Source organism: Saccopteryx leptura, chromosome 6 (assembly GCF_036850995.1).
Source record: "Saccopteryx leptura isolate mSacLep1 chromosome 6, mSacLep1_pri_phased_curated, whole genome shotgun sequence".
In the NCBI taxonomy this organism is placed as follows: domain Eukaryota; kingdom Metazoa; phylum Chordata; class Mammalia; order Chiroptera; family Emballonuridae; genus Saccopteryx; species Saccopteryx leptura.
In genome coordinates this window covers 192,609,722-192,626,791 of record NC_089508.1, presented here as the reverse complement: position 1 = coordinate 192,626,791, position 17,070 = coordinate 192,609,722, and the positions used below count along the sequence as shown (strand labels likewise).

The 17,070-nt window shown below is 58.1% G+C and overlaps 1 protein-coding gene across 2 annotated transcripts in view; it reads right to left on the bottom strand.

Annotated features, from left to right (window-relative positions):
• Nucleotides 1-16,833, bottom strand: part of FBXL18 (F-box and leucine rich repeat protein 18) — a 35,631-nt gene extending 18,798 nt beyond the window's left edge. Inside the window, exons 1-3 of one of the 2 annotated variants that reach the window (XM_066342308.1) lie at nucleotides 16,694-16,833; nucleotides 10,040-10,255; nucleotides 3,770-5,313 (exon numbers count right to left, since the gene is read on the bottom strand). In XM_066342308.1, coding sequence (XP_066198405.1) covers nucleotides 3,770-5,313; nucleotides 10,040-10,255; nucleotides 16,694-16,711 — 1,778 coding nt within the window. In that variant the 5' untranslated portion in view covers nucleotides 16,712-16,833. Of the gene's footprint in view, nucleotides 1-3,769; nucleotides 5,314-5,503; nucleotides 5,717-10,039; nucleotides 10,256-16,693 lie in introns of those variants that run through there. The other variant, XM_066342309.1, reaches the window with a different exon arrangement.
• Between the last annotated feature and the right edge of the window lie 237 nt (nucleotides 16,834-17,070).

The window sequence follows — 17,070 nt, the reverse complement described above, 5'->3', positions numbered from 1 at the left end:
CGGCGCAGAGGCAGCCCCCGCCCAGGGCCCCCGCTGGCACACTTCTCGAGCGCACGAGCCTCGCTGGTGGGGCCGGGCCAGCCGGCCTGGGAGCCCGAGGGCTGCCACCTTGGGCATGTCCATGAGGAAGTGCAGGAGCTGCCCGCGAGCCAGTCTCTGCCGAGCACAGAACACCACCCCCTTTCTGCAGCTCCTGCCCACGTGGCGGGCACCACCTGCTCCTTCCGCTCCAGCCTCCCCGAGGAAGAGAGGGATCCAGAGGAATGGGGCCACTTGGCCGCGCTCGGGAAGAACCGGTGTTTGTTCTGAACAGGCAGTACCGGCCCGGTCAGACAGCGTGCACAGAGAGGCCTTTATGAGCTGTGGTAGGTTCTCAGGCAGCCTACAAAACCCATCTACCCGAGTCCTGCAGCCCTCCCGAGCCACACAGCTCACTGTGTGCAGGACCCTGCTCCCGGGGAAGACCCCAGCCACAAGGATCTCACCCCAGGCCCCAGGAGCCACTTGTTGCATTACCCTGTTCAATGCTCAATGGCCTAGAAGCAAAAAACACTCCAATCTACCCACAGACCAGCTGTGTCCTGCAAACAAGATCATTAACCCTCTGGGACTCACTTTCCTCATCTGCAAAATGGGTCAATAATGCCTAGGCTCCTGGGGTTGCTGAAAAGGGGCTGATACCTGTACGCACAGGAAAGGCACCCTGATGCTAACCAAATGGTTGGACTGCCATACAGTGAAAAAAAAGTACAGGGTTTAGTGGGTTAACAACAAAGCAGAAAATAACAAAAATGGCAAAAGTGACAGCTTCAGAAATCCGGTAATGCCTTGGTCTGAAGCTCTGTTAGTTAAAAGTCCAATGCTCACTGGACTCCCCAAATTAAGGAACACCCAGCTCCAGATCACGAGACTCCACTGGGGCAGTTTCCTCTCTGAAATGCGTCTGGACCCACTTGCAACTTCACGTTCCACAAGGCCCTCTGACCACACACTCAGTGCTCCTTGCAGAGGGCCCGAAACGTGACAGTGACGGCCCTGGGAGGGACCTGGTGGGAGGCGGCCCACACAGAGACCAGCCAGTCAGGAAAGGGAGCTGGCGCACGGAGGCTGCTGCGAGAGGTGGGCGAGGGGGCGGCGTCCTCACTCCTCAGAGGTCAGAAAGCCCAGGCCGGCCCTGCAACGGGGCAGTGAGGGGCCCAACTGCTGTGGTCAGAGCCCCTCCTCGTTCCTGGCAGGCCAGGGGTACCCCACGCCGACGCGGCAGGAGAGGACCCCAGCCAGAGGAACTTACAGGGAGGCCCTGACTTGGGCCATGATGCAGAGGTGAGTGGGGCGGGGGACCCAGAGCAGGACAGGAAGAGCCAGCCCGCAGCCCTCACTCCTGCTGGGCACCCCTGCACCCAGAGCAGGACAGGAAGAGCCAGCCCGCAGCCCTCACTCCTGCTGGGCACCCCTGCACCCAGAGCAGGACAGGAAGAGCCGGCCCGCAGCCCTCACTCCTGCCGGGCACCCCTGCACCCAGAGCAGGACAGGAAGAGCCAGCCCTCACTCCTGCTGGGCACCCCTGCACCCAGAGCAGGACAGGAAGAGCCAGCCCGCAGCCCTCACTCCTGCTGGGCACCCCTGCACCCAGAGCAGGACAGGAAGAGCCAGCCCGCAGCCCTCACTCCTGCCGGGCACCCCTGCACCCAGAGCAGGACAGGAAGAGCCAGCCCGCAGCCCTCACTCCTGCCGGGCACCCCTGCACCCAGAGCAGGACAGGAAGAGCCGGCCCGCAGCCCTCACTCCTGCTGGGCACCCCTGCACCCAGAGCAGGACAGGAAGAGCCGGCCCGCAGCCCTCACTCCTGCTGGGCACCCCTGCACCCAGAGCAGGCAGGGGGTCCGAAAGGGCCCTGGAGTGGGAACAGCGACTCTGCCTCGCGCACACTCTCAACGGTCTCTTCTTACGTCATCTCCTAGCAAGCTCCGAGAGTGGCCAGAGCCCAGTACTTGTGGACACGCAGGGCTACAACACACACACATGGCTATTGTGTGGAACAAACGAGACTTACAGTTCGCATTAGGTCGACTTTGCCTCAGATCTCTAAACCAGGGGATTCTGAGAATGGCATTCCAGTTCTCGAAGCAAGAGCTGGGATGCACAGGACACAGGATAAGTGACCGTCCCCTCCCCAGGCATGGGCTCTGCGGACGCCCAGGCTGAGAACCAGGGCAGGCTGAGCCAACACGGCAGGAAAACACTGAGGCTCACATGGCCTGCTCTGCCCTCTGGAAGGCCGGGGTCATGCTTGCCAGGCTTGGAGGAGGGGGGAGAGGGAGGGCAGCACAGAGCCTGGCAGAGAAGTCCTGGAAGGCTCCCCTCAAAGCTATCTCATTTCCTGACATGGGAAACCTTCTGGGGGGGAGTGGAGCTCTGCAAGAGATAGGACTAACTCCACTGCCCACGGCTCGATGGCCAAGATCAAACCGCAGTGGCTAGACTGACCCAGGTAAACAGTTCAGCTCCTTCCCTCGAGCTTCCACTGCCGCGTCTGTGAAATGGGAACAACGTTGTGGGATTAAACCAGGCAGGGCCTGGAACCCCTCGGCTCCAGCCCTCAGTACAAACTGAGCAATCACCATGCACCGCGGGGACAATGACACACATCTCAGTGCCCCTCTGGTCACGGCCTCTCAGACAGACCAGCTAATTTAACTGACCTATGAGCGACCACTTCCTTGCCAACCCAGAGCCCTCCTAGAGCTGAGGTCTACTGTCACCCTGCGTTCTGCATAGTTTCTGGGAAATGACGCGGTTGTTCAAGATCAGATCTGCCTGACCTGTGGTGGCGCAGTGGATAAAGCGTCGACCTGGAAATGCTGAGGTTGCTGGTTCGAAACCCTGGGCTTGCCTGGTCAAGGCACATATGGGAGTTGATGCTTCCAGCTCCTCCCCCCTTCTCTCTCTCTGTCTCTCTCTCCTTTCTCTCCCTCTCTGTCTCTCTCCTCTCTAAAAATGAATAAATAAAAAAATAAAAAAATAAGAAAAAGATCAGATCTGTCAGATGTTCAAAGGTCTCAAGGTACTGAAGGCTTGCCTTTGAAACACTGGGCTCTCACCAGAGTACCCTTCGGTCCATGGCCGGATTCAGTGGGATCCGCAGGCCACTGGCCTCTCAGGAAGAGCCTGAGGTGGGTTCTCCAAGGCCATGGGGCTTTCCCTCCTCTCGCTCTGGACTGGCCCTGCCACGCTGCCCCCAAGGGGCCTACCGTGACCTCTCGGTAGGGTGCCATCCCCTCCTCTGAGCACACCTCTCTAGCTCCTCCCTCCCAGCCCCTGCAATCCGGGTGGATGCAAAGGGACCTTTCCAAACTGAAAGTCGGACCCCTCCCCTGTGCCGGCTGAACGTGCATACACACTGCCGCTGACGGCACATCACTCAGAGAGCTGAGTCCTGAGGAAGAGGCAGGAGAATTCAGGGATCACAGCCTCCTCCCACCCGCCCCCTCTCGGCCAACTGCAGCTTCCCCCAGCCCCCGCACTCCTCCCACTGGCTCCGGCCCTGCGACCGCAGCGTCCCCGGGCCTCTGCTCTGCCCTGGGTCCCGTCATGTCACACGGTCCGCGGGCAAGCCCCCACCCAAGCCTCTCGGCTCCTGGAGGGCAGGCCTGCATCTGGTCATCTGGGCACGTGCACGGTAGGTGTGCAAACGCTTCCCAGTGAGAGGCCCCGCTCTCTTCCCCTCTGCTGCCTGCAGGCCTCCGGAGGGCAGCACCAGGCCCCTCACCTGAGGTCCTTCAGCCGCCTGCAGTGCTTCAGCATGTCCGAGAGGGCGGACATGTACACCACCTTCCCCATCATGCCCAGGTTAGCCAGCGAGAGGGACTGGAGCTGCTGGCACTGCAGGCCGATGCTGACCAGCCCGGAGCCCGTCAGAATGCTGGGCAGCTGGGCCAGCGTCAGGCTCCTCAGGAAGGCCAGCTGGCTGACGGCGGCCACCTCCGAGTCCCCCACGCTCTGTGCCCGGCTGCAGGGCGGGAGGGAGTTGCGGATGGCAGGCTCGTTGCGTGGCATGGCGGAGGAGAAGTTGGACCCGATCAGCTCGAGGCGTTCCAGGAAGGGCAGGCTCCTCAGCAGCGACCAGAACACGGAGGAGGGCTGCGGGCCCGCCGGCCCCGGGAAGGGGCCGGGACACGTCTGCACCCCAATGCGGACCTTCTTGCCAAAGCCACAGGGCACCGCATGCATGGCGGGCTGGGCGGGCTGGCGGTCGGCTCGCGGCGCCGAGTCAGCCACAGAGCAGACGGGCAAGGACAGGGAGCGCAGGTGGCGCAGCCGGGCCAGCAGCTGGCACAGGTGCTGGCCCGGGCCCTCGGAGCTGTGGTGGTGGGCAGCCGAGAGGTTGAGGTGCCGGAGGTTGCAGCAGGCCACCACCAGCGTCTCCAGGATGCCGCTGTCGATGTCGTCCTCCGCCTTGCGCAGCAGGGAGTCGGGGGACAGGCAGTGGACGCAGCCGCTGAGGTTCAGGCTCGCCAGGCTGCGGAGGTCCTTGCCGCCGTTGATGACGCGCTGGATGAGGTGGCCGCCGGACAGGGTGCAGCGACTGAAGCTGAAGTAGAAGGGGTTGTTGAATTTCATGTGCTGCAGCAGGGACGAGCCGTTGAGCCAGGACTTGGGCAGCTGCAGGGCGTCCAGCGCGACGTTGCGGGCCATGGAGTCAAGGAGGTTCTTGGTGGCCCCGCTCTCAGCGAAACTGCCGGGCACGGAGATGAGGAAGGCGTGCAGGTTCTCGGGCGTGCGGTCGCTGAGCACGGCCAGGTAGAGCCGCACCACCTCCTGGTTGATGTAGCCGGGCGCCAGGCGGGCATAGAAGACCCGCAGGTTCTGGTAGTGCGGCACGTTGCTCTGGCCCACCATGAGCTGGCCCGAGAGGATGGCGCCCTCGCGCGTGCGGTCCAGGATCTCGAAGTAGAGCAGCAGCTTCTCGAGGCTGGTGCAGCAGGGCACCACGCCGTACGAGGGCGTGAACAGCGTCTGCTTGAGCTCCCGCACCCGGCTCAGGGTGGCCTTGCACTCGCCGCTCAGCTGGCCGGCGTCGAAGCCGGGGCTCACGTCAATGGCCAGGGAGCGCAGCTGCTGCAGGGCCGACAGCATCTTGGAGAGGCGCAGGGAGGTCAGGTGGCAGCCTGAGAGGTTGACCTTCACCAGGCTGCGGCAGCGGGCCACGTGCTCGATGGTGGCGCCCGACAGCCAGTAGCAGCCGGCCATGTTGAGCTGCTGGATCTCCCGGCCGACCTCCTTGACGAGCTGCTTCACCTTGTCCTCGCTCACCTGCAGGACAGGGTGGGGCGGGGACGAGAAGGACAGAGGCTGAAGACACCGGGGGTCTCCCTCCCTGTCACCCCTCGGATCACCTCACACCCAGACCATCAGGAAGTACGAGGACCTGAGAGGCCCCACCCTCAGGCTGAGGAGGGATACAGGGAGAGCCGGCCCCTCCTCTCTCTCCCCACATGCTCACCTGAGGCCAGAAGTCAAGAGGCCCCGCCAGTGGGAATGTGAAGTGGGCCAGCTGCTGTGGAAAAGTTGGGTGGCTCCTCAAAAAGCTCATGGAGTCACCACGTGACGCCCCAGCAGTCCCACTCCTGGGGGCACGTCCACAGGACTCACACAAATACTGCACCCATGTTCACAGCAGCGTTGGCCACCGTGGCCAAAATGGGCAAGCAGCCCGTCAACATACAGATAACGAACAAAGTGGGGTCCATCCGCACAACAGAATGCTACTTAGCCACAGAAAGGAATGGAGTTCTGACACCTGCTACACATGGCTGAAACTTGGGGACACTGCTCAAAGAAGACAGCTGTAAAAGGTCACACATTTAGGATTCCATGTATGTGAAATATCCAAACAGGTAAAAATACAAACAGAAAGTAGAACAGAAGTTACCCAGGGTTGGGGAAAAGGGCAATGGAGAGTTACTGCCAAATGGCTCCAGAGTTTCCATTCAAGGTGATGGAAGTTTGGAAACAGTGGTGATGGCTGCACAGCACTGTGAGAGTATTTAACACTATGGAACTGCATGCTTAAAAATGGTCAGGGCCCTGGCCGGTTGGCTCAATGGTAGAGCGTCTGCTGGCGTGCGGAAGTCCCGGGTTCGATTCCCGGCCAGGGCACACAGGAGAGGCGCCCATCTGCTTCTCCACCCCTCCCCTTCTCCTTCCTCTCTGTCTCTCTCTTCCCTTCCTGCAGCCGAGGCTCCACTGGAGCAAAAGATGGCCCGGGCACTGGGGATGGCTCCTTGGCCTCTGCCCCAGGCGCTAGAGTGGCTCTGGTCACGACATAGCGACGCCCTGATGGGCAGAGCATCGCCCCCTGGTGGGCGTGCCAGTGGATCCTGGCCGGGCGCATGCGGGAGTCTGTCTTGACTGCCTCCCCGTTTCCAGCTTCAGAAAAATATAAAAAAAAAAAAAGGTCAGGACGGGCCTGACCTGTGGTGGTGCAGTGGATAAAGCATCGACCTGCAATGCTGAGGTCACTGGTTCAAAACCCTGGGCTTGCCTGGTCAAGGCCCATAGGGGAGTTGGTGCTTCCTGTTCCTCCCCGTTCTATCTCTTTCCTTTCTCTTTCTCTCTCTCTCTCTAAAGTGAATAAAATCTAAAAAATGAAAATTTTAAAAAAAGGTCAGGACGGTACATTTTATGTCACATGGGGTATTTTTAATCCCACGACGGAGTCCTGAGCTGGGAGCTGGCTTTGGCTGTTGCTTTCCTTCACGTCATACACATTTTCGCACCACTAGCTATTCCTCAGAAGCCGGCCTAGCCTGCTCGGGTGAGCCATGACATGCCCCACTAGGGGCTCGGCGGCCGGCTGCCCACAGCTGGTGTTCAGACAACACTGCATCGAGCATCTGTGTATGTCACGCTTGGGCATCTAACAACTTCTCTAAGGTCAATGCCCACACGTGAAAGCGCAGGTAAAGGACATGCACATTGCACACCTGCAGACCCACTCGGCCGTGGCACCATGCCAGGGCGCTGCCCCTTCCTCCACAGGAAAGAACCCTCGTGGGCAAGGGGTCTGACCTGGTGCTCCGGGGAGTGAGCCCAGCCTTCCCGGCCCTGCCCTCCCCGGGATGAGCACAGCGCGCCCCTGCGGAGCTCTGGAGCCGCCTCGCTCTGGCTTCCCAAGGCATCGCTTCCCAACTAGTAGCAACAATTAGTTGCCCCAGTCTCCTACAACTGGAGTCAAGGTCAAGGTCTCTGTTTATTTTTATCTTTTAGATCTGTCATCAACTGACTTTCAACAAAGGTTGCAAGTCAACGCAAGAGGACAGGATCACCTTTTCAAGAATGGTGTCGGAGCAACTGGATGACAAAAGTGAGCCTCACCCCTTCCCTCACACCACACAGCCAGATTCACACAACACAGATCACAAGCATAACCATTAAGAGCTAAAACTGCCTGGCCAGGCGGTGGCACAGTGGATAAAGCGTCAGACTGGGATGTGAAGGACCCAGGTTCGAAACCTCGAGGTCACCATCTTGAGCCCGGGCTCATCTGGTTTGAGCAAAGCTCACCAGCTTGGACCCAAGGTTGCTGGCTCGAGCAAGGGGTTACTCGGTCTGCTGTAGCCTCCCGGTCAAGGCACATATGAGAAAGCAATCAATGAACAACTAAGGTGTCACAACAAAAAACTGATCATTAATGCTTCTCATCTCTCTCCGTTCCTGTCTGTCTGTCCCTGTCTATCCCTCTCTCTCTCTGTCTCTGGGGAGGAAAAAAGAAAAAGAAAAGAAACTGCAATACATATACGCAATGGAATATTACTTAACAAAAAAGAATGAAATCTGGCCTTTTCTGACACTCAGATGGACCGCAAGGGCATGATGCCGAGTGGAGAAAGTCGGAGAGAGACCAATACTCTATGATCTTACTTCCCTGGATCAAGGCCCCACACCTGTTGTGGGGTCTGCAATTCCACTCCTGGGGTCCACTGCAACATAAGTCTCCCCCTTAGCCTGAGGCCCTCCCAGGACAGTGTCCCCGACACCTGCGCCCCCTCCCAGAACAGCGTCCCCGATACCTGCGCCCCCTCCCAGAACAGTGTCCCTGATACCTGTGCCCCCTCCCAGGACAGTGTCCCTGATACCTGTGCCCCCTCCCAGAACAGTGTCCCCGACACCTGCGCCCCCTCCCAGGTGGCGCGTTCCCTGCACCTCACGGCCCCTCCCAGAACAGTGTCCCTGACACCTGCGCCCCCTCCCAGAACAGTGTCCCCGACACCTGCGCCCCCTCCCAGAACAGTGTCCCCAACACCTGCGCCCCCTCCCAGGAGAGTGTCCCCGACACCTGCGCCCCCTCCCAGAACAGTGTCCCCGATACCTGCGCCCCCTCCCAGGAGAGTGTCCCCGACACCTGCGCCCCCTCCCAGAACAGTGTCCCCGACACCTGCGCCCCCTCCCAGAACAGTGTCCCCAACACCTGCGCCCCCTCCCAGGAGAGTGTCCCCGACACCTGCGCCCCCTCCCAGAACAGTGTCCCCGATACCTGCGCCCCCTCCCAGAACAGTGTCCCCGATACCTGCGCCCCCTCCCAGAACAGTGTCCCCGATACCTGCGCCCCTCCCAGAACAGTGTCCCCGACACCTGCGCCCCCTCCTAGAACAGTGTCCCTGATACCTGAGCCCCCTCCCAGAACAGTGTCCCCGATACCTGCGCCCCCTCCCAGAACAGTGTCCCCGATACCTGCGCCCCCTCCCAGAACAGTGTCCCCGATACCTGCGCCCCTCCCAGAACAGTGTCCCCGACACCTGCGCCCCTCCTAGAACAGTGTCCCTGATACCTGAGCCCCCTCCCAGAACAGTGTCCCCGACACCTGCGCCCCCTCCCAGACAGTGTCCCCGATACCTGCGCCCCCTCCCAGAACAGTGTCCCCGATACCTGAGCCCCCTCCCAGAACAGTGTCCCCGACACCTGCGCCCCCTCCCAGAACAGTGTCCCCGATACCTGCGCCCCCTCCCAGAACAGTGTCCCCGATACCTGCGCCCCTCCTAGAACAGTGTCCCCGATACCTGTGCCCCTCCTAGAACAGTGTCCCCGATACCTGCGCCCCCTCCCAGAACAGTGTCCCCGATACCTGCGCCCCCTCCCAGAACAGTGTCCCCGATACCTGCGCCCCCTCCCAGAACAGTGTCCCCGATACCTGAGCCCCCTCCCAGAACAGTGTCCCCGATACCTGCGCCCCCTCCCAGAACAGTGTCCCCGATACCTGCGCCCCCTCCCAGAACAGTGTCCCCGACACCTGCGCCCCCTCCCAGACAGTGTCCCCGATACCTGAGCCCCCTCCCAGAACAGTGTCCCCGACACCTGCGCCCCCTCCCAGAACAGTGTCCCCGATACCTGCGCCCCCTCCCAGAACAGTGTCCCCGATACCTGCGCCCCTCCCAGAACAGTGTCCCCGATACCTGTGCCCCTCCTAGAACAGTGTCCCCGATACCTGCGCCCCCTCCCAGAACAGTGTCCCCGATACCTGCGCCCCCTCCCAGAACAGTGTCCCCGATACCTGCGCCCCCTCCCAGAACAGTGTCCCCGATACCTGCGCCCCTCCCAGAACAGTGTCCCCGACACCTGCGCCCCTCCTAGAACAGTGTCCCTGATACCTGAGCCCCCTCCCAGAACAGTGTCCCCGACACCTGCGCCCCCTCCCAGAACAGTGTCCCCGACACCTGCGCCCCTCCTAGAACAGTGTCCCCGACACCTGCGCCCCCCCCAGGTGGCACGTTCCCTGCACCTCGCGGCCCCCCCAGGTGGCACGTTCCCTGCACCTGTGCCCCCTCCCCGGGGGCACGTTCCCTGCACCTCGCGGCCCCTCCCCGGGGGCACGTTCCCTGCACCTCGCGGCCCCTAGCTCTGCCACGTGGTATCTTGGAGGCTGTCCCAGTCAGGCCTCCCGTCATGAGGGACACAGAGCCCCTCTGCACAGGTGGGCGTCTCAGTGGTTCCCTATCTCCTGCCCCCACACGCGGGCCAGCGACCCACGCCCACGCCTTACCTCGTAGCTCTTCTGCAGCAGCACGGTGTGGGTCAGGCTCTTGTCCAGGCAGAGCTCGGCGAGCTTCCGGCAGGTGCGCCGGACGTTCACAACCAGGTCTGTGCTGGGGACGTGGCTCAGGATGTGCAGGAGGATCTCGTCGGAGAAGCCCAGCAGGTGGGCACTGCCCGCCATCGCAGCGGCTGCAGGGGCGGCATCGCCATCACTGGACATGTCCTGAAAACACAGGGGCACCAGATTCCCACAGGCTCCCTCAGGGCAGCCCTCAGCCTGGCCTCCCAGCCAGGGAGAAAAGACAAAAGAAGCCCTCACCGCAGTCCATGAGAAAGAAGGTACTTTTATTAAAAACCTTAGCTGCAGCCTGACCAGGCAGTTGCACAGTGGTTAGAGCGTTGGACTGGGATGCGGAGGACCCAGGTTCAAGACTCCGAGGTCGCCAGTTTGAGTGCAGGCTCATCTGACTTAAGCCTAAAGCTCACCAGCTTGGACCCAGGGTCCCTGGCTCGAGCAAGGGGTCACTCGGTCTGCTGAAGGCTCACGGTCAAGGCACATATGAGAAAGCAATCAATGAACAACTAAGACGTCACAAAGAAAAACTGATGATTGATGCTTCTCATCTCTCTCCGTTCCTGTCTGTCCCAGTCTATCCCTTTCTCTGACTCTCTCTGTCCCTGTAAAAATGTAAAAATAAACAAATAAATAAATAAAACCTTAGCTGCAGAGCAAGAACCCATGGCATTCTTTTGAAGTTCTTTTTGAGCCCTGGCCAGTGGTGCAGTGGACAGAGCGACATCCTGTAGCGCTGAGGTTGCCAGTTCAATCCCAGGGTCTTCGGCTGGATCCCGAGGGCACTGACTTAATCTCGAGGTCACCAGTTCAAGCCCCAGTCAGGGCACATAGGAGAAGCAATCAATGAATGCACAACTAAGTGGAACAATTAGTTGATGCTTTTCTCTTTCCCATCCCCCTTTTCTCTCTCTCAAATCAATGAGGGAAAAGCAAACCTCTTCTCGATTTGTACACCAGGGTCTCTCTTCCAAAACAATAGATTCAAATTGTAATTCCAAATATTTTTTGAAATTTCAGAGATTTTTCCTGCTAAAGATCTTTGGTCAGGCCCTGGCTGGTTGGTTCAGTGGTAGAGCGTTGGCCTGGCATGCAGGAGTCCGGGTTCGATTCCCAGCCAGGGCACACAGGAGAAGCGCCCATCTGCTTCTCCACCCCTCCCCCTCTCCTTCCTCTCTGTCTCTCTCTTCCCCTCCCGCAGCCAAGGCTCCATTGGAGCAAAGTTGGCTCGGGCGCTGAGGATGGCTCTGGGGCCTCTGCCTCAGGCGCTAGAATGGCTCTGGTTGCAACAGAGCAACACCCCAGATGGGCGGAGCATCGCCCCCTGGTGGGCGTGCTGGGTCGATCCCGGTCGGGGGCATGCGGGAGTCTGTCTGTCTGCCTCCCCATTTCCAGCTTCAGAAGAATACAAAAAAAAAAAAAGATCTTTGGCCTGACCAGGCGGTGGCGCAGTGGATAGAGCGTTGGACTGGGATGCAGAGGACCCAGGTTCGAGACCCCGAGGTTGCCAGGTTAAGTGCAGGCTCATCTGGTTTGAGCAAAAGCCCACCAGCTTGAACCCAAGGTCGCTGGCTCCAGCAAGGGGTTACTTAGTCTGCTGAAGGCCTGTGGTCAAGGCACATATGAGAAAGCAATCAATGAACAACTAAGGTGTTACAACTAAGGTGTTGCAACGTGCAATGGAAAACTAATGATTGATGCTTCTCATCTCTCTCCGTTCCTGTCTGTCTGTCCCTGTCTATCCCTCTCTCTCTGACTCACTCCCCATCTCTGTAAAAAATAAATTAATTTAAAAAAAAAAATCTTTGTTCAAGTCTGACACATATTAGACTCCACTTATCGTGCCTGACCTGTGGTGGCGCAGTGGATAAAGCGTCACCCTGGAAATGCTGAGGTCGCCTGTTCGAAACCCTGGGCTTGCCTGGTCAAGGTATATATGGGAGTTGATGCTTCCAGCTCCTCCCCTCCCTTCTCTCTCTCTGTCTCTCTTCTCTCTCCCTCTCTCTGTCTCTCCCTCTCCTCTCTAAAATGTATAAATAAAATGTATAAATAAAAAAAATAAAAAATAAAAAAAAAAAAAGACTCCACTTATCACCACTGTCCAAGGTTCTCCGTCTGTGAGACCTGCTGTCCCCCACTGTCCCTCAAACGTCAAGGTGTACTCTAACCTTCAGGCAGGAGAATTCTAACAGAAACAACAACAGTTGGCGGTGATAACAGGGTCTTCACCCACCAGGCGGCTGTGACGGTAGACCAGTCACTGTAGGTACACAATCCTCAGAGCCACGTGGCCCTGGCTGGGCAGCAGAGCCGGCTAGAGCATCCTCCCAAAACGCTGCAGGTTCGATCCCCAGTCAAAGAACATGCATGAAGCAACCAATAAATGTGTAACTAAGTGGAACAAATTAATATTTCTTTCTCTCTCCCTCCCTTCCTCTCTCTCTCTCTCTCAAATCAATAAAACAAAGTTAGAATTAAGAAAATAAATAAACAAAAGAAGAAGAAAAAAATAAAAAAAATAAATGAAAGAACTGTGTGGGACAGTAGCTCTTTCCAGCACTATCATTAGGACAAGTAAAACAAGAAGGACTGTCACGGAGAATGAAACTATAAAGTCCTTACAAACCAAAAACCGCACCGACTGGACCGGTGACATTTTTTAAAGGTTAAAGATAAGTAATTAATCATGGGGACCTCATAATTTATCTCCGCTTGTCACATATCTGGTTAGAAACTCATGTGGCCTGACCAGGTGGTGGCGCAGTGGATAGAGTGTCGACTGGGATGCGGAGAACCCAGGTTCGAGACCCCGAGGTTGCCAGCTTGAGCGCGGGCTCATCTGGTTTGAGCAAAGCTCACCAGCTTGGACCCAAGGTCACTGGCTCCAGCAAGGGGTTACTCAGTCTGCTGAAGGCTCATGGTCAAGGCACATATGAGAAAGCAATCAATGAACAACTAAAGCAGTGGTTCTCAACCTGTGGGTCACGACCCCGGCGGGGGTCGAACGACCAAAACACAGGGGTCGCCTAAAGCCATCAGAAAATACATATTTTAGCCCTGGCCGGTTGGCTCAGTGGTAGAGCGTCGGCCTGGCGTGCAAGGGGTCCCGGGTTCGATTCCCGGCCAGGGCACACAGGAGAAGCGCCCATCTGCTTCTCCACCCCTCCCCTTCTCCTTCCTCTCTGTCTCTCTCTTCCCCTCCTGCAGTCAAGGCTCCATTGGAGCAAAGATGGCCTGGGCACTGGGGATGGCTCCTTGGCCTCTGCCCCAGGCGCTAGAGTGGCTCTGGTCGCAACAGAGCAACGCCCCGGAGGGGCAGAACATCGCCCCCTGGTGGGCGTGCCGGGTGGATCCCGGTCGGGCGCATGCGGGAGTCTGTCTGACTGTCTCTCCCCGTTTCCAGCTTCGGAAAAATACAAAAAGAATAAAAAAATACAAATTTTATTTAAAAATGTATTGTATAATAAATATGTATTTTCCGATGGCTTTAGGCGACCCCTGTGTTTGGGGTCGAACGACCCACAGTTTGAGAACCGCTGAACTAAAGTGTCGCAACGTGCAACGAAATACTTATGATTGATGCTTCTCATCTCTCCGTTCCTGTCTGTCCCTGTCTATCCCTCTCTCTGACTCTCTCTCTGTCACTGTAAAAAAAAGAAAGAAAGAAACTCGTGTGGGTACTTCCAGTGAGATGTCCACGCATTCTGTTGTGCTTTTGTAGATATCTGCACAGTGTTTCTTCCCCAGCGTGGGCCTTCCGTCCTCCTGCAATGCCTTTTTGAGGCACACAACCGAGAGGGAAGAGCTCTCAACCTACATGACTGTGACACAGAACCCCCAAATCAGGGCGAAGGGAACTCGGATCCTCTAAGGGGAGCCCATGGGGGACGGAATCCGTGTTTCCCCAGCACTTCCCCTCAGGGAACCTCCTGCTGCTCAAACGTCTGAGGGGCACCTCTTGGACTCTCCCAGGAGCCTGCCCAGAATGAGCTTTCCTGCCTTGTCCAGAGATTCCGCCTACAAGCCCCGCCCCCAGCCTACGTTTTCTGTACATATTTTTGTGGATGGAAGCGTTGAGGCTTGGAAAGCCCTGCTGCCGCCGCCGCCATGGCAACCATGAAGTCTGGGGAGGAAGAGCCTGCCTGTACCCCACCGCAGGGCTGTGGTGTTCCACCCTCTGTCCTGACAGGACCTGCGCCGGCCAAGCCCTCGCCAGGCTGGGGGAGGGTTTCCAGGAATAAGTCCCACCTGCTCAACAGCAGGGTCTTCCCACGTTCTTTTCTTCCTAACAGGCAGCAGCCAGACCCTGGCCAGGTGGCTCAGTGCATGAAGCCTCAGCCCTGCACACCGAGGTCAAGGGTTCAAACCCCGGTCAGGACCCGAGAGAAGCAACAGTGAGTGCACACTAAATGGAACAACTAAGTAGAACAGACAAGTTGGTGCTTCCTTCTCCCTCTTTCTCTCCCTTCCTCTCTCTCTCTCTCAAATCAATGGGGGGAAAAATAAAAAATAAAGAGGTGCCAGACGTACCTTCACTGCCCTCTTTCCACTTGACCCACCCTCACTCCCAGCTTCCTACTCCCACAGTTTACATTTGCAGGAAGCAAACATTAGACCCAAGTCCATAGCTGCCTTAAGTTGCTGTATTCTGTCCAGTGCTTTGGGCCATAAGTGAGTTTCCTTGGAAATTTCCCAGATCCAATCACCAGAGATCACCCAGGCACCTGTTAAAGATCAGACTCCCAGACCCCACCATAGACCTAAGGACTCCATCTCCAGGCAGAGGCTCCAACAGGGACAGTCCTCCTCAGACAAGCTTGGTAAACAGGGCTCTGGCACCAAGAGGGCCAGGGGACAGGATGGAAGGGCCTGACCTTGACACCTCCTGATCCCCAGCCTGCAGATTTAACAAAGTAAGAATGCCACTGCAGAGTGACAAAAACACAGGACAAAACACTGTAGAAAACTCCAATTCACATAATTTCCAGTTATACTACTAATATTAAATTTCTCTAAAAACCACCTAGAAATTACAAGGGGGAAAAAAAAACCCTGACCAGGCGGTGGTGCAGTGGATAGAACATCAGACTGGGATGCAGAGGACCCAGGTTCGAAAGCCTGAGGTCACCGGCTCATCTGGTTTGAGCAAGGCTCACCAGCTTGAGCTCAAGGTCACTGGCTTGAGCAAGGGGTCACTCAGTCTGCTGTAGCCCTACCCCCACCCTCCCACCCTTGTTAAGGCACATATGAGAAATCAATCAATGAACAACTAAGGAGCCGCAATGAAGAATTGATGCTTCTCATCTCTCTCCCTTTATGTCTGTCTGTCCCTATCTGTCCCTCTCTCTGTCTCTGTCACACACACACACACACACAAAGCCAAGAACTAAGTCCCCGTAGTCAGGGCACAGACGAGAAGCAATCATACAACTAAGTGGAACAACTAAGTGAAACAATTAGTTGATGCTTTTCTCTCTCCCTTGCCCCCTCCCTCTCTCTCAAATCAATGAAGGGGGGAAAAAATACCAAAGTACCAGACACCGGACACCCCACCTCACCGCCTGCCTCAAGTACACACGCACCTGACCAGAATCTGCTAACAGAGCCAGGTTATACCCTCGGACTGTTCCTCAGGGAGCTGCAGCTTCCCTGCCCTTCAACCCACCACCGGTCTGCAAGTGGGCCCCCCACACCCTCCCCCTCCATCAAGGAGCCACAGGGACCACTTCCAAGCCAAACTCACTTCAAATTGAGTGGACCTGTCAGCTACTCCCAACCACCTCCCGCAGCCCCAAGGCCCATTGACACTCCTGTCCCCCAGCCCCAGGCAAGCCGCTACGACCCGGAGAGGAGCTCCCGGTCCCGGAAGACAGACATAAACACACGCAGGTACACAGAAACTTCGGCGGAGAGAAAAACAGAAGGGAAGCGGGGCCCAGACTCCCCCACACCCTGGCCTGCAAAGAAAACACCTCGCCATTCTTTACAGGGAGTGGGTGGGATTCTCCAGGGAACCCAGATTGGTGGAGCGTTGGGGAAGGAATTCCAGGGTCACCCCCCAAGTCCCCCAGGGGACGTGGCTTTTCCTTTACTACCTAACCCCCAAGTCCCACAGGAAGCAGCAGGCTCAGGGAAAAAAAAACAACAAAAAACAAAAAAGTGGGCTGGATTGAAATGGAGCATTCAGAGATAGAGGGTGGGGTGCCCAGTGGTTAAGGAGGGAGCACGGGAGAAAGAAAGGCCGGGGAGGCCTGGAGGAGCCTGGAAACCGGGCGGAGAGGCGGGGACACCTCGGGCGAACAGGAACGCGGGGCTGGAAAAGGCACGGACACCCGAGCACGCAGAGCTGGCGCCTTCGGATACCTGGGCGAAGGCCTGGAGGGCGGGACGGGGCGAGGCCCGGGTCAGGATGGGAGAGACGGGGGCGAGGCCGAGTTGGGGGTCGAGGCGGAAAGGACCAAACCGGGCCCGGGTCGGGCCGGGAAGGACGGGGCGGGATAGGAGGCGGGATGAAAAGGATGCAGGGGAACCGGAGTCAGGATGGGAAAGAGCCAGCGAGGGGAGAGCGGAGAGAGGCGCTGGCCCTACCTCTCCGGAGTTAGCCATGTCGGAGGGGAACCAAGCCGCGGCCGCTGGAGCCGTAGCCCCAGGGCCTCTCGCCGAGCGGACCAGAGATGCTCAAAGCCGGCGCGTCCTCGGCTCCACAGAGATCCCGACAGGGGGCGGGGCCTCCCACCAGTTCCGGCGCTCTCCGAACGCACTTCCGGTCGCCCGCCGACTTGCCCTGCGTGGCTGCCATGTTGGGTGGGGCGGCAGCGATGCCGCCTCCGGGGCGCGGGGTGCTCCTAGGAGGAGGCGATATCAGTGATCCTCTCTGACCCTCTGACTCTCTCTCTCTCTCTCTCTCTCTCTCTCTCTCTCTCTCTCTCTCTCCCCCCCCCACTCTCCCCCTCTTTCTCTCTCTC